The sequence below is a fragment of the Pecten maximus genome, unplaced genomic scaffold (assembly GCF_902652985.1).
Source record: "Pecten maximus unplaced genomic scaffold, xPecMax1.1, whole genome shotgun sequence".
Lineage (NCBI taxonomy): Eukaryota > Metazoa > Mollusca > Bivalvia > Pectinida > Pectinidae > Pecten > Pecten maximus.
In genome coordinates, this window is record NW_022982552.1 from 1 (window position 1) to 16343 (window position 16343).

At 33.2% G+C, this 16343-nt stretch overlaps 2 protein-coding genes across 3 annotated transcripts; one reads left to right on the forward strand and one right to left on the reverse strand.

Annotated features, from left to right (window-relative positions):
- Positions 1–156: 156 nt before the first annotated feature.
- On the reverse strand, positions 157–2736 carry LOC117320554 (the record flags this gene model as incomplete). The annotated part of the gene is made up of 5 exons (XM_033875119.1): positions 2263–2736; positions 1783–1848; positions 1080–1158; positions 609–859; positions 157–336 (listed from the first exon to the last, which is right to left on the reverse strand). Coding segments are annotated over exons 1-5 (654 nt in total), but the record flags the coding sequence as incomplete, so codon positions are not given.
- A 4733-nt stretch (positions 2737–7469) lies between these two features.
- On the forward strand, positions 7470–15387 carry LOC117320555. Of its 2 annotated transcripts, XM_033875120.1 has the most exons (6): positions 7470–7573; positions 12642–12682; positions 13295–13373; positions 14255–14360; positions 14859–14936; positions 15280–15387. In XM_033875120.1, the coding sequence occupies exons 2-6, from the start codon at positions 12647–12649 to the stop codon at positions 15284–15286; spliced, it is 306 nt and encodes a 101-aa protein (XP_033731011.1). In that variant the 5' UTR covers positions 7470–7573; positions 12642–12646; the 3' UTR covers positions 15287–15387. The 2 variants fall into 2 exon arrangements, 1 of the variants encoding a protein (XP_033731011.1); XR_004531085.1 differs by lacking the exon at positions 13295–13373.
- Positions 15388–16343: the final 956 nt, after the last annotated feature.

The following is a 16343-nucleotide window of genomic DNA, read 5'->3' on the forward strand; positions in this document are numbered from 1 at the left end:
TTTTTGCATTTGCTACCACTTCATGTTAATTTGCCTTTTTCTGGTTGGCATTCATCAGTCCATAAATGGCAACTGAAAGCAGCAGAATGCTTGAATAAATTACAAGTTATAGCAACTGTACATTCCAGGATATACTAGAACATGAATGTTACATACCATGTATACATGTTTAAGCATGTGTGTTTCCATCTCCCTTGCATCAGCTTGTGACAGCCCAAACACACAACCATCCCATAAACAGACAATATCAAACACATGTACGGTGGTAATGTGTCGAGCCAGCTCCTGTAGAGACTTAAAGTGAGCAGATGAAGCAGCACACATCTGATGGAGACACTGAAAGACAAAACACAGTTATTCTAATCAACTTTAAAGCAATGCATTCAATGTACATCTATATTTAAATAACAGTATCATAAACATCATATCTACCTCTAAAATCAGAAGTAATAATGAAATCATGAAACCACAGCCATGCTTATCTAAAATAAATGATCCAATATATGTAAAATCATAACAGTAAGTATTGTAAACTGGTTATTGATGCAAAGACTTAGTAACAATCTGCCCACTGATTTACATCAAATTAATTTACATGTTTATACTACCTTATAGTCAGGACCTGGGTTCTGCTCCACATCACCACAGCACAATAAGGTTGATGGGATGACAGGGTCGGGCTTTATGTAAGATGGATCCTGAGATGTTGGTGGTCCAAGTGTTGACAGCGTTGGTCTTGGTGGTGTTGGTGTACCTGGAGTTCGAGTTGGTTGGGTTGTTGTTGGTTGGGTCGTTGTTGGTAGCGTTGTTGATTGGGATGCTGGAGATTGTCTTGCTAGTGTTCCTGGTGTTGCTTGTACTAAACATGATGTTGTTGATAATTTGAAAAAAATAAAAACCAACAAATAAATAAGCAATCCATTAAATTCGTCAGTAGTTTTTTTCATGTATTCTATATCAAATCTGATGAACATTTGATATGTTATCTTAAACAGAATGACCATATAGCTCTTAAGAGTTTATACCATGTATCTTTCAAACCTTACATTTCATTATTAATCAATGCCATTTTAACATACCTTTTTCCATGTGACTGCTGTGAAAATGGTCTAAAAAGTCCATATCATTCGATAAGGAAATCCCACAGCATGTTATACCCTAAATAATAAGAATGATAATAAAAAAAGATGAAATTTTACCACAAAAATGCAATATCAAACATCCAATGTAGAGATGTTTCCATAGGAAAATTGTATGTTACCATATACTAGGTATATTATAAAGGTACTCTATTACAGTTATTGTGTTATGAATATGTTCTGTAAATTGTAATACAGCACAGGCTTGATAACATCATGGTAAAATCACAGACATCGACCATTTTAAATGTATTGCCATGTCACAAAGACAAAGTGCCTCGACATCATGATGTTCACACTGATGAGTCGGAAGACTCAAAGTCAATAAAGAACTTGAACACTTCATAAACATTTTATTTTACATTGACTGGTATTTGCTTAAATTAGTGAATTGCTATTCGTTTTAAAAACAGACTATTGCAATGAGTTTAATATGATATTTCACTGGGGCATGAATACTTTGAGCAAATTTTAAATAAATTATATTTACAACAGACAACAGAACAGTAATAATTGTAATATCAAAACTCTTTTATGAAATTTGGTTTGGAAATATCATGAAGTTGCAAAACACTCTTGATCACTGTGACATAATTAATAATAGAAAATAATATCATATTAGTAAGTTTTGTTGTATTTTTACCTTTTTGACCTCACATTTTTCCTTTGGCTTCTTCTTCAACGATCTCAGACGTGTCTTTTCAATAGACTTTAAATCAGAAATTAGGTACTGTATTATTATCAGTATCAAAATATCTTGACTATAATATATTTTTGCTATACAGTTAAATCATGCATCCTGCCTTGACTTATACTGTTTTCCCAGTATACAATGGAATTGTCTTACATATCTAATGGTAAGTGGTAAACAGTAATGCTGATTCAAACCCATATATAAACAACACACGTAAAGCAGCTGTTAGATGGATTATAGTTAAGATTTGATCATTTTTATCTGATACCAGTATAATAATATGACACATATTTATGTGTTTGTAGAGCTATAGCAATACAAAGTACAAATACAATTTCTTGTGTTACAGAATTAATGTGTTATGGTACTATAATTAAGTCGCATATGATAAAAAACCATAACACACAGATTCACAGTCATTATAATTACCTTCTTCCTCCCTGTCTCAGTAAATACATAGGAGTTTGTCGTAATCAGGACAGACACTTCCCCTCCTATATCTAGCATTTGCTTTCCATTGGATAGACTGTCAAAAAGAAACAGCTTGTGATATATATATGTAGTATGAAATGTATCTTATTATATATATCCATTTTCTTCAGTAAAAGACAACACACATACAGTTTGACAGGCAACCATTGCATTATATATGTAAAATGTACACAGTCATTACAAACAGATGATCACATATATATCGTGCATGTATATGCAAATGACAACAGTTAAACATGTATGTACATGTACTTGTATAAATAATATTCAAGCTTTGATTGGGTACTGTTAAGATCAGTTGGTATAAACAAAGCCAAACAAATTCATTCTACATACTCATTAATACAATGAAAATATCAACAAGTCAGTAAATCTTTACAATGATAATACATGTAGGAATGGACCAAAATATATACATAAATCATTGTTCCAATAAGGAAAATTGATACAGCTGATATGTTTAGTCTCCATGCTGCAAGCTACACTTGTTGTATTTTATTATGTAAAGGATATTCTCCATGCAATTAAGTATATATTTGGTCTGATATAACTTAACACTAAAATTACTTGTTTCAACATGTGGGTCATTTCTATTTCTACTTAATTCATCACATGATCACATCATGCTCAGCATGCTTTAACTTAAGGAAAATACAAATTAGCAGAATATAATGCAACCTCATTCATTCATTCATACAAAAATGATACATTTTGTATATTGATACTTTGTCGTTGAAAAATTCATTAAAAAAAATCAGTAAAATGCATATATGAATTAGAGTATGAACATGGTAAAATGTATGTTAGTATGAACATGGTAAAATGTATGTTAGTATGAACATGGTAAAATGTATGTTAGTATGAACATGGTAAAATGTATGTTAGTATGAACATGGTAAAATGTATGTTAGTATGAACATGGTAAAATGTATGTTAGTATCAACATGGTAAAATGTATGTTAGTATCAACAGGGTAACAGATGAACAAAATGATCAAACCATTTGTAAACATGTTCTTTGCTATGTGAAGGCTGTAGATAAAATGTTGCCAATTATTTGTTAATAACATTTATAATGCACAAGACTTGTATCACATCCATGCAAGCATTGATTAGTCTTGAAGTTGAATTGTATGCTCAATGGTAAATGAATAACAAACCCCAAAACATGTGCCTGAATCATACAGAACATACCACAATACCCTATTCTACCATGTTTGCTATGTAACGCCGGTTTTGATTGGTTTAAAACCATGTATTATTTTCCAATAACCCACGCTCGTGCCAATAATACACGGTCGTGAGTCACGGCTATCACAATTTTAAATATCTAATATTCACCCGTTTCATAAAAGGTTACTATAGCCGAGTACGTGGGCTAATGGGTTAGTCTTTCAATATATTTTTATCACGACGCGAGTTCGAATCCTACAGAGGCCCCCCTTTTTTTCTTTTTCTTTTCTTTTTTTTTTATCCTTTTTTTTAATTTTCAAAATCAATGTCATACATATGATAGATGCTCTTGATCGTAGTACTGTATTGCCTGTATATTTCATCAACAAATAATACAATACTCAAGAAATAAGGTTTTCCCGGGGTTTCTTTGCTGTTTTTCTATTAGAAAGAGGTCGATCTCAGAACTAAACAGTACATGGTAGAATAGAAATAATCAACTTTGACTCGTGTATTGTTGCAGGATATACAACTCGGACTCGGATATTTTGCAATTTTAATTAATAACTCAGGCCTGCGGCCTTCGTTATTAATTTAATTGCAAAATATCCTCGTCCTCGTTGTATATCCTGCAATAATACACGAATCATCGTTAATTATTTCTTAAATATATAATCTGAATTAGAGATGTGCATGGGCTTAGCACTAATTCCAAATCCAGAGCTAATATATACATATGTATCATAGATATTTTAATATTATATGGATTGTAGCCATTGGTTGGAAGTTCATGTCAAATCTCTGTGAGCAGGGATATCCCCAGCCATTAATGATGTGGTAGTATGACCCTGAATAAATATATATTTACTTCACAAAAAGTTTGTCAATTATGCAGGTGGATGTTGTCAGGGTATCTATTTTAAACCATAAACAGTATATATTATGCAAGGGTATGTAAATTATGAAAATCAATGCTTATATCATTCAGCTGCAAGGCTTTTTTTTGCTTAAAAGGTGTGAATCAACCTGTTTTATCTTGTATTATGAACATACTGGAATGAGTAATTATATCTTTGTTTCTGTTTGTTTTTTATGCCGTAATAATTTCAATGTAAAATGGTATAGAGTTGAGTTTTTGTTTTACTATTTATGATTATATAATTCACAAAATAGACAACTAGATTTAATGTTTGATTGAGAATAACAATTTTTTTGTAACTCAGAATGTAACATACCTTTGATCTCGGTTGCCTTCTGCCTGTCCTGTGATAGGTCCGCCACCAGGACTTTGGAGCTACCCTCCTCCTCCTCCTCAGCTTAGGGTATCTCCTGTTGAGATACTGCAACATAAGAATTTTAAGATGAATAATACAAACCATTTAAGCTCTACACTTGTTTATTATAATAAACCGAGGAAAAGACAAATAATAGGGCTACAAGTTCAACCAATGGATCAATTATTGGATCAAATGCAATAATAATCAAACTAGATTTGAAATAGATAGATTTTCTATCCTCTTTACATACCATTATGTAAATTTTAATGCTGAATGCATCACTTTGTGTTAAAAAATCAAGCTAAGCAGCGCCCCCCCCCCCCCCCCCCCCCCCCACCAATTTCTCCCACAAACACACTAAACAAGTTAGTTTACTTTTATTTTATTTCATACTAGAGGAGTTGCCTCATTTTCAGGTAGTTCGGATATTTATCTATAATAGGATACATGTATGTATATATGTGGTTTAAAAGGATGTACTCTCAGTCCATACATGCATGTAGCACAATTTCTAATAAAACAAATGCACAATACAGTACTGTAAACCACACACAACTGCACTTACCACATAATGGCCCAACTCTACATCTTCCTGAGGACAGCATACAGGTTTTGCTGAATAACTTTTTGAGCTTAAATTGAAATTACTGAATAATAAATTTTGATTGTAGCCATTGCATTTGAAGACATCAGATAATGATGAAACATTATTAATGTAAATAATACTTTTTTTTTTTATTTAAATTTAAATTATAATTATTACCTCTAATAAATGTGTAAGTTACAGAGCGCAGGATTAATTAAAATTAAATCACTGCCTCCCCTAGGGATCGAACCCGGGACCTCTGGCTTACTAGTCTTACGCTCAACCGATCGAGCTAAAGAGAAGATTTATCTAGCCGAGCGGTATATTGCGGCTAGTATTTACCAGAGTTACAAATTAAATGTGCTGTCAATCTAACAGAACAAGAAATTGCAGTAAATATATTTATTATTATCAAAGGCCCAGTCACATCTGATGTTTTATTCAGCATATACTAATGACAAATATGTTACGAGTATACACTTTATAATTACATGTTTGAATATGTCGTAGTTTGTTGTAGTACCATGTCAATGTCGTTGAGACATAATTATGCCAGTGTATGAACCATACGTTCCGCATGCTATTGTTAACATCATATAAAGTCTCAATTTTACTTAGGCTACTGTCATACCGTGATATATCTCTTATGCATAAAAAAATTCTAACAATATCAGGCTCAATCATTGAAGTTTTTTTTTTCATACATGTGCTAAATCACCAAGGTGTGACCCTATGGAAAATTCTGTTTCCCACCTCATTTGAGGTTAACAAACAAATGTTGAAGGATTAACGCTGTATTGTGTAATTAATATAAGCAGAGACCTATATACTACGTCTCTGATATAAGTTAATCTATTGGCCTCGAGTTCATCATATTCCTTAACTTAATTTATAAGGAAACTTTTAAACTTAAAAATCCCTATATATACGGCAGAATATTAATGAAACTGGGCCCAGATAACTGGGGGCGGGGGAGATGTAAGGGAGGTAGATATACATTTTGTAACTTCCCGTGTCCTTTGTTTCATGTTGACACTTTGATATCATGCACTTGTCACATTGTCATTTGTTTGTAAAGCCTTACACAGCCTAAAAATCGGCATGCCATTATGAATGATCTACGACAATCGTAGTTTGAGCAGGTCGCAAGTTTTTTACGCGGAATAATGTAAGTCAAATAAAAGATATCGTCCAATAAGCTTAGCCATCTAAGACAAGAGTATAGCCATTCACAAAAGAAATGTTGATCAGCTATAGAATATAAATATTTACCATTCGCCAAACATCGGCTCAGTCTCCGCAGCCATCTCGATGCTGAAAATAGCCGTCTCTCGGACACAGCGAGGGCAAGGTCGCTTTCTACTTAACGCGTTGTTTCATTGGTCGAATACCACTTTCCTTATTTAGATATACGCCGCGGCGCTCGCACCAGAATTCCAATCTTCCTCCTGGTAATATCATGCAAGAAAATAGGTATCAAGTATCAAAGTTATCACCGTTGCCATGGAAACCGACAAGTCTTTAAAAAACCCAATCAGACTCAGTGGGATATTCTACAATATTTAAAGAAATTAATTTATTCTAAAAGATTTCTGGTTTTACATTTTTTTACTTTTTAAGTTTATAGTTACTTAGTGCATATCATATAATAATTTTAGACTGAAAAGTATAACATCTATCAAGACTTTTAGCCCGTATAATATAAATTGTCTCATATACTACCTATTTAAATAGGGATATCAGGTGATAAAAGTATTGCTATTTTTTTTCTTAATCATTTGCCAGCCAATTTTTCTTTTGATTATAATGCAACATTAAGTACAGAAAATATAATGTATAATCATTAGCTTCATCGAGGTTGTAGATTGTAAAAAAAGAGGATTTAGTATTATTACCATTAAATCTAAGCTATTGAGAGGGACGAGTTATCTCCCCTGTTGGAACTCTTTGGTGAAAGGTACAAAAAGTTCATTGTTATGCTATGAGGTATAATAGTAGTGTCGTTTACGATCTAAGAACCTCGTTAAGCACCTTGCTCTGATTGGCTGAAAACCATTACTGCAGATGTATCACTAACGCTGATTGGTTGATATATATGGAAAGAGAAAGCACACATTTGCTAGTTTTGTCGTGGTAGTAGAAAGGTTGCATGTACGAGACAACGAGGCCTACAGTAGCTGTTTTTCCTCGAAACAAATAATATCAGATTTAATGTGAGTGAAATATCAATCATCATATCCTTCGTAAAAGTTTATAAATGTTTAGATTGTAACCATAGGTGATTATCGGTAAATCAATCGTCATTATTACGATGTATGGATCTCATCCCATTGCTTTATAAATCAGGTTAAAAATATTATTTATTTTATGAAATATACCAATTTAAGATGCTAGCGATGTATAAGAACACAACCGCGAGTGAATAACATATATATGAACAAAGAAATGGGCTAGTGTGCAGAAATAAGTGCAGCATTTAAGCTTATTTAGCTGCTGTTTCAACAACCAAAAACTTGTTTTATAGCCTTTGCATGTGACATACCCCCCCCCCCCCCCCCCCCCTCGGAAATTTTGGCCCCCATTGAAACCCCTCGCCAAAAAAAAACTCGGCTCACTCCTATGGCGCTCGCATTACCACTAAATTTCTGGATCCCAGCTTTTCAAATTCCTGGACCACGCCTGAGTCTTCCCTCCCTTTTTAAGTCTTTGACTCCGAAAGACCTGACAACTCACAATGGTTTAGGTACATCTTTGTTAAGTATTCCTCTCATTTTAAACAAGGTTTGATGACATGCACCAAATGTAAGAGGATTGGAAAATGCACAACCAGACTGAGTTTTCGAACCAGAGACCTCTGAACACTAGCTTGATGCTATACCAATTGAGCTTCTGAGTGGTCGCAGATGATCGACCCGATCCAGTACTGCCATACATCTAAGAACCTTGTCCATTATGTAGACACAGCATGTATAAAACCTAGACCACATGTTGACATAACCTACAAGAACCTTGACAACTATGTTGATATAACTTTTAAGAACCCTGATTACTAAGACACTACATCTATGTATGATCCTTGACAACTTCTTGGACATAACATCTAAGAACCTGGACAACATTTTTGTAATAAAATGACCGCTGACAACCTATAAGAAATAACATCCGAGAACCTTGACAACCTATTGGACATAACATCTAAGAACCTTGACAACCTATAGGACATAACATCTAAGAACCTTGACAATCTTTAGGACATAACATGTAAGAACCTTGACAACCTATTGGACATAACATCTAAGAACCTTGACAACCTATAGGACATAACATCTAAGAACCTTGACAATCTTTAGGACAAAACATGTAAGAACCTTGACAACCTATTGGACATAACATTTAAGAACCTTGACAACCTATTAGACATAACATCTAAGAACCTTGACAACCTATTGGACATAACATCTAAGAACCTTGACAACCTATAGGACATAACATCTAAGAACCTTGATAATCTTTAGGACATAACATGTAAGAACCTTGACAACCTATTGGACACAACATCTAAGAACCTTGACAACCTATTGGACATAACATCTAGACCTTGACAACCTATAGGACATTACATCTAAGAACCTTGACAACCTATAGGACATAACATCTAAGAACCTTGACAACCTATAGGACATAACATTTAAGAACCTTGACAACCTATTGGACATAACATCTAAGAACCTTGACAACCTATAGGACATAACATCTAAGAACCTTGACAACCTATTAGACATAACATCTAAGAACCTTGACAACCTATTAGGACATAACATCTAAGAACCTTGACAACCTATTAGGACATAACATCTAAGAACCTTGACAACCTATAGGACATTACATTTAAGAATCTTGACAACCTATAGGACATAACATCTAAGAACCTTGACAACCTATTAGACATAACATCTAAGAACCTTGACAACCTATTAGACATAACATCTAGGAACCTTGACAACCTATTAGACATAACATCTAAGAACCTTGACAACCTATTAGGACATAACATCTAAGAACCTTGACAACCTATAGGACATAACATCTAAGAACCTTGACAACCTATTGGACATAACATTTAAGAACCTTGACAACCTATTAGGACATAACATCTAAGAACCTTGACAACCTATTGGACATAACATCTAAGAACCTTGACAACCTATTGGACATAACATCTAAGAACCTTGACAACCTATTAGGACATAACATCTAAGAACCTTGACAACCTATTGGACATAACAATCTAAGAACCTTGACAACCTATTGGACATAACATGAAAGAACCTTGACAATCTTTAGGACATAACATCTAAGAACCTTGACAATCTTTAGGACATAACATGTAAGAACCTTGACAACCTATTGGACATAACATCTAAGAACCTTGACAACCTATTGGACATAACATCTAAGAACCTTGACAACCTATAGGACATAACATCTAAGAACCTTGACAACCTATAGGACATAACATCTAAGAACCTTGACAACCTATTAGGACATAACATCTAAGAACCTTGACAACCTATAGGACATTACATTAAGAACCTTGACAACCTATTAGGACATAACATCTAAGAACCTTGACAACCTATTAGACATAACATCTAAGAACCTGGACAACCTATCGGACATAACATTTAAGAACCTGACAATGTTTAGGACATAGCATCTAAGAACCTGGACAACCTTTAACTAACATTAAACCCTTACACCTTGGACATAACATTTAAAAAACTTGACAACCTGGGCAAAACATCAAGAACCTTGACAACCTATGGACAACAAAAGCCCCTTGAAAACCTATGGGAATAACTCAAGAACCTTGAAAAAAACCAAAGGGAAAAAACCCCAAACCTTGAAACCTTTTAGGAATTAATAAGAACCTGGAAAACCATTGGAAAAATTTAAAGAACCTTGACACCTTTTGAAAAACATTAAAGAACCTGACAACCTATGGACAAAACATTAAGACCTAAAAGGACAATTTTAAAGAACTCCCTTTGAAAACCCTTTTGGGGACAACCTAAGGAAACAACCTTAGAATAACTTTAAAGAACTTGACCCCCTTTGGAATAACATTTAAAACCTGAAAACCCTATTGGAATAACATCTAAGAACCTTGAAACCTTTGGGCTAACTTAAAAACTTGACAACCTAGGAAAAACCCTTTAAATTTGACAACCTATAGGACATAACATGTAGGAACCTTGACAACCTATTGGACATAACATCTAAGAACCTTGACAACCTATTAGGACATAACATCTAAGAACCTTGACAACCTATAGGACATTACATTTAAGAACCTTGACAACCTATAGGACATAACATCTAAGAACCTTGACAACCTATTGGACATAACATCTAAGAACCTTGACAACCTATAGGACATAACATCTAAGAACCTTGACAACCTATTAGGACATAACATCTAAGAACCTTGACAACCTATTAGACATAACATCCAAGAACCTTGACAACCTATTGGACATAACATCTAAGAACCTTGACAACCTATAGGACATAACATCTAAGAACCTTGACAACCTATTAGACATAACATCTAAGAACCTTGACAACCTATTGGACATAACAATTAAGAACCTTGACAACCTATTGGACATAACATCTAAGAACCTTGACAATCTATTGGACATAACATCTAAGAACCTTGATAATCTTTAGGACATAACATTAAGAACCTTGACAACCTATTGGACATAACATCTAAGAACCTTGACAACCTATTAGACATAACATCTAAGAACCTTGACAACCTATTGGACATAACATCTAAGAACCTTGACAACCTATAGGACATAACATCTAAGAACCTTGACAACCTATAGGACATAACATCTAAGAACCTTGACAACCTATAGGACATTACATTAAAGAACCTTGACAACCTATTAGAAATAACATCTAAGAACCTTGACAACCTATTAGAAATAACATCTAAGAACCTTGGACAACCTATCGGACATAACATTTAAGAACCTGACAATGTTTAGGACATAGCATCTAAGAACCTGGACAACCTATAGGACAACCTATAGGACATAACATCTAAGAACCTTGACAACCTGTTTGACATAACATCTAAGAACCTTGACAACCTATAGGACATAACATCTAAGAACCTTGACAACCTATAGGACATAACATCTAAGAACCTTGACAACCTATTAGGACATAACATCTAAGAACCTTGACAACCTATTAGACATAACATCTAAGAATCTTGACAACCTATAGGACATAGCATCTAAGAACCTTGACAACCTATAGGACATAACATGTAGGAACCTTGACAACCTATTGGACATAACATCTAAGAACCTTGACAACCTATTAGACATAGCATCTAAGAACCTTGGCAACCTATAGGACATTACATTTAGAATCCTTGACAACCTATAGGACATAACATCTAAGAACCTTGACAACCTATAGGACATAACATCTAATAACCTTGACAACCTATTGGACATTACATTTAAGAACCTTGACAACCTATTAGACATAACATCTAAGAACCTTGACAACCTATAGGACATTACATTTAAGAATCTTGACAACCTATAGGACATAACATCTAAGAACCTTGACAACCTATAGGACATAACATCTAAGAACCTTGACAACCTATTGGACATTACATTTAAGAACCTTGACAACCTATTAGGACATAACATCTAAGAACCTTGACAACCTATAGGACATTACATCTAAGAACCTTGACAACCTATAGGACATAACATCTAAGAACCTTGACAACCTATTGGACATAACAACTAAGAACCTTGACAACCTATTGGACATAACAACTAAGAACCTTGACAACCTATTGGACATAACAACTAAGAACCTTGACAACCTATAGGACATTACATCAAAGAACCTTGACAACCTATAGGACAAAACATCTAAGAACCTTGACAACCTATTGGACATAACTAAGAACCTTGACAACCTATTGGACATAACTAAGAACCTTGACAACCTATTGGACATAACAACTAAGAACCTTAACAAGCTATTGGACATAGCATCAAATAACCTTTACCACTGTGTTGACCAACCAACGAAGAACCTTGACCGCTGTGTTAACATAGCATCCAAAAATCTAGACCTCTATATTCTCATAAGAAAAAATGTTAATCATCAATATTTCACCAAACAACTTTCTCTTCAGATGTTTATTTTTTTTAATTCTTTTACTTATTTCAGGCAGAATGGGGAAGAAGTCCTTTGCCAAATTAGAGAAATGTGTAAGTTGAAGTGTAATTATTCGTTTTTTAAGTTGTAGAGGTATAAATTTATGCTAACAATAACTTCACGAATATATTCACAGTCATCACATTTGCATCAGTTTGTAGTAATTATAATGAGTGAAAACATCACATATCTATCACCTGTTGAATCCATATTGTATACTTTTTATACGCCCGGGACGGGACGTATTATGTTAAAATGTTGGCGGGCGGGCGGGCGGGTGGGTGGGTGGTTGGGCACATGGTGTCCGGACCATAACTCCAATACTACTCGACCCAGGTTCTCCATACTTGACACAAATATACATTTTGATGAGCCAGAGTGTCGCATACAAAATCATGCCCCTTACCCCCATATTTGTGGAGTTATTCCCCTTTGAAGATTTTACTTCGGGCACATATGGTGTCAGGACCATATCTCCAGTACTACTCGACCCAGGTTCTCCATACTCGACACAAATATACATCTTGATGAGCCGGAGCATTACAACCTGTGAAAATACCCCCTTCCAAGTGTCAAATATTGCGTTGGTCATATATTGTGGCCCTCCAACGGGCCCTTGTTTGAATGGAAATTTTTTCATTCCATGAAGAACATTTAGATTGTAGGTAAACAAGTTGGTTGCAAAACAGGAAAAAATTGTGGTAATGCGGTACAACCAAAAGACAAAATGCATAGACTTTCAAGGTATGTAATAGATGGGAAATAAGCAGAAATATTGATACTTTGAAATAACTAATGATTCCTAATACTTTCCCTTACAAGTACACATCATGTTTACCATGAGAAGAGGATGTGTGCACTTATTGTAAATTATAAAAAGTCCTTACCTGACTAGCTTGCTAATATGATGATCATTTTCCAAGGTCTGGATTTATTACCGTACATGAAGAATATGTAAATGAAAAGTAAATGTTTATTTCTTTTCCACTTGCATTTAACACAGAGAATTTGTCTCCATATAAGGTTTTATTTGTTTTTGTTGTGTTTGTTAGTGAACACTGTTAAATATATAATGTAAGAAGTATTGAAATACAAGATAATTTACCGTTAGATATAATGTTATGAAGCAAAGAATGCTCTGAATGCTGGAATAAGTTTCTGGCTTGCTGTGTTGAGTACATAGAAAATGATTGGTTATGGTTTATTAGGAAATCATATATTAATATGCCTAAAAGTAAAATGTTTTCACAAATAACAACCATGGTCACAAAAAGGTAAGTGTTTGTTTGATAAAAAAAAAGGCAAATAACTCTTCATGAATTATTATGACAATTGGAACAAATTCATTCATGCAAGATAGTAATAAGTGGTTATACATTGTATATAAGCACCTGTTTCCATATTTACTGGAATTGATGTATCTGATAGATCAAAAAGAAAGTATAGGCTATGTATGTATTTTTTAATTACAGACTATGCATCTTTACTGGTGATATGATGTTTTGGTTGATAATGATAAACTTTGATAATTGTTTATTGGTCAAATTAACAATTTTTCCATTTTACCTCTCTAGAGTAGGTACATTTTATGTTAAATTTAGGAATGGTTTTACATGATTTTGCAGGATCTCCTGAATTGAAGGGCTTTGCATCGGAGACTGCAGACAAATTCCTAAGTTTCTTAGGCTGTATGGCTGTACCACAACAGCAATCAGTTGTTCCTATAGGAGGGTACAGATTTTATTTCTAATCATAGTCTGCATTCACAATAAATTTTAAGAATGGGTATTCTTTAAAACATGCCAATTGTTATGTTGGTGTCCAATTCAGCACACTAATAATTACCCTTTTCTATCTTAGTCTGCTTTTGTTTCCACTAACATTGTATCCCTGATTGCTTTCCTTAATAATCAATGTAACTATTACATAAGTTTAGTGAAGAAATTACCTACTGTCATTAACATTTCATTATTAAAGACTGAATTCATTTCATACAATAGAATAAATAGATGAATTGTTCCCTTTTGTAAACCCAGGGACAATACTGTAAATAAGGTCAATGACATTAATGATCTCATGTTGCCCTGATGCTAAGGGTACTGCAAGGATATCACTCCCTCAAAATTAAGAAAGTTGTTGTTTATGTTCTTATCAATGACTAGAAAAGAATGGTTTATCTTTTGACCATGACTGTCACCATTTTCTCAGTAATGTGTGCTTCATTGATAGGTCTTCCATCTCTGGAGCCAGACAACATAAGTTTGACAAATCTACGGAAAGTTGTTGGTACCATTGTCAGCACATCTGGTATGGTCAATAGCAAGTGTATTTATTGAGAATGACTATTAGATTGATATTTCACATGACTGTACTTTCTTAAACATATTGCTAAACACCAAATGTTTTATTTTGATGGAGACCTTATGGAATTCTTGTATGAAATTAAATCTTTACGAAGCTATTATACTCAATTGAAAAACAATGAATGATTGATGCATTTTTGGAAGTAAAGGTATTGCATACAAAATAATTATATTGACATTTTTCTCATTTTGAAAGAAATTAAATGAAGGTATCTTTCAATAAAAGATCTCGAATTTGTATTACGTTGAGATTCATGAAACATATTTTCGCATTTGTTTTATTTCAGTATTTAACAAGCATGGAATAAAACCTGGGTTTTGGGGAATTCGCAATTTGGCCCCAGAATGGTATCCAGAAGAGGTGCAGTTCTGCTCACCCAATGACAACAAAATCAGTAAGTTATTTCTATTTTAAAAAACGAAATGAAAGGATAAAACTGAAGCTATTGACTGTGATATGAAGACATATACAATGATATACCTGGAACAAAAATTATGCTATGTTGATAACTGCTGATTACAGAAGGTACAAATAGTTGAAAGATTATTGAATAAATGTGTAATATAGCTGGGGTGTAATGGGGTTTGTTTTCTTTGTAGATGCTAATACCTTTATTTTAAAATTCAATGTTGCAATATGCATTATTCCAAAAATTTTTCTATTGTAAATTTTAAAAAAATTTCCGTATTTTGGGGTTCAAATTTTTTTTAAAATTTTTTTAATTTATTGACCTTTTTTTAAGAAAAAATAAAAAGGGGTTTTTTTCAAGGGGAATGAAATTTCCTCTTTTTAAAGAAGTTTATCCCGAAAATGGAAAACAAAATTTTCCCCTTGTCTTGGTTTAGGATTAAATTTCCTATTTTTTGATAACCCATGTTTCTTTTTTTTTTTTTGCCTGGCTTAAGCAAATTTTTCTTCAAAAAATGTTTTAAAACATTTTTAATAAAAAAAAGGTTTTAAAAAAGGGAAAAAACATTACTTAAAAAAATTTTCAAATTGTTTTGTTTAAAAGGTTTTTTAATTTTTTGAAAAAAATTGATTTTTTGAATTTTTCCGGGATGTTTCCTTTTGTTTTTTGGGGCTGTGTTAAAAAGTTTTTTTTTTTTCACCATTTTGGGTTATTTACATAATAATTTTAAAAAATTTAAAAAATTTATTTAAAAAATAAAAAAATGCATTTTTGGAAATTAAAAAGTTTTTAAATTTTAAATAATAGGTTTTTTTTTTTGTCCCAAAAAACTTTTTTTTAAAAAAAAAATTTTTTTCCCCTTTTTTACAGGGGTTTACCAGGGAAAAAATTTTTTTTTTGAAAAAAAAAAAAATAAAAAAACCCTTTTTTTTCACCATTTT

Coding starts and splice junctions, on each gene's coding strand:
- LOC117320555 (XM_033875120.1), top strand. CDS start 12,647: ATGGGGAAGAAGTCCTTTGCCAAATTAGAGAAATGT. Junction 12,683..13,294: donor TTGCCAAATTAGAGAAATGT/GTAAGTTGAAGT, acceptor TTTAGATTGTAG/GTAAACAAGTTGGTTGCAAA. Junction 13,374..14,254: donor AAAATGCATAGACTTTCAAG/GTATGTAATAGA, acceptor ATGATTTTGCAG/GATCTCCTGAATTGAAGGGC.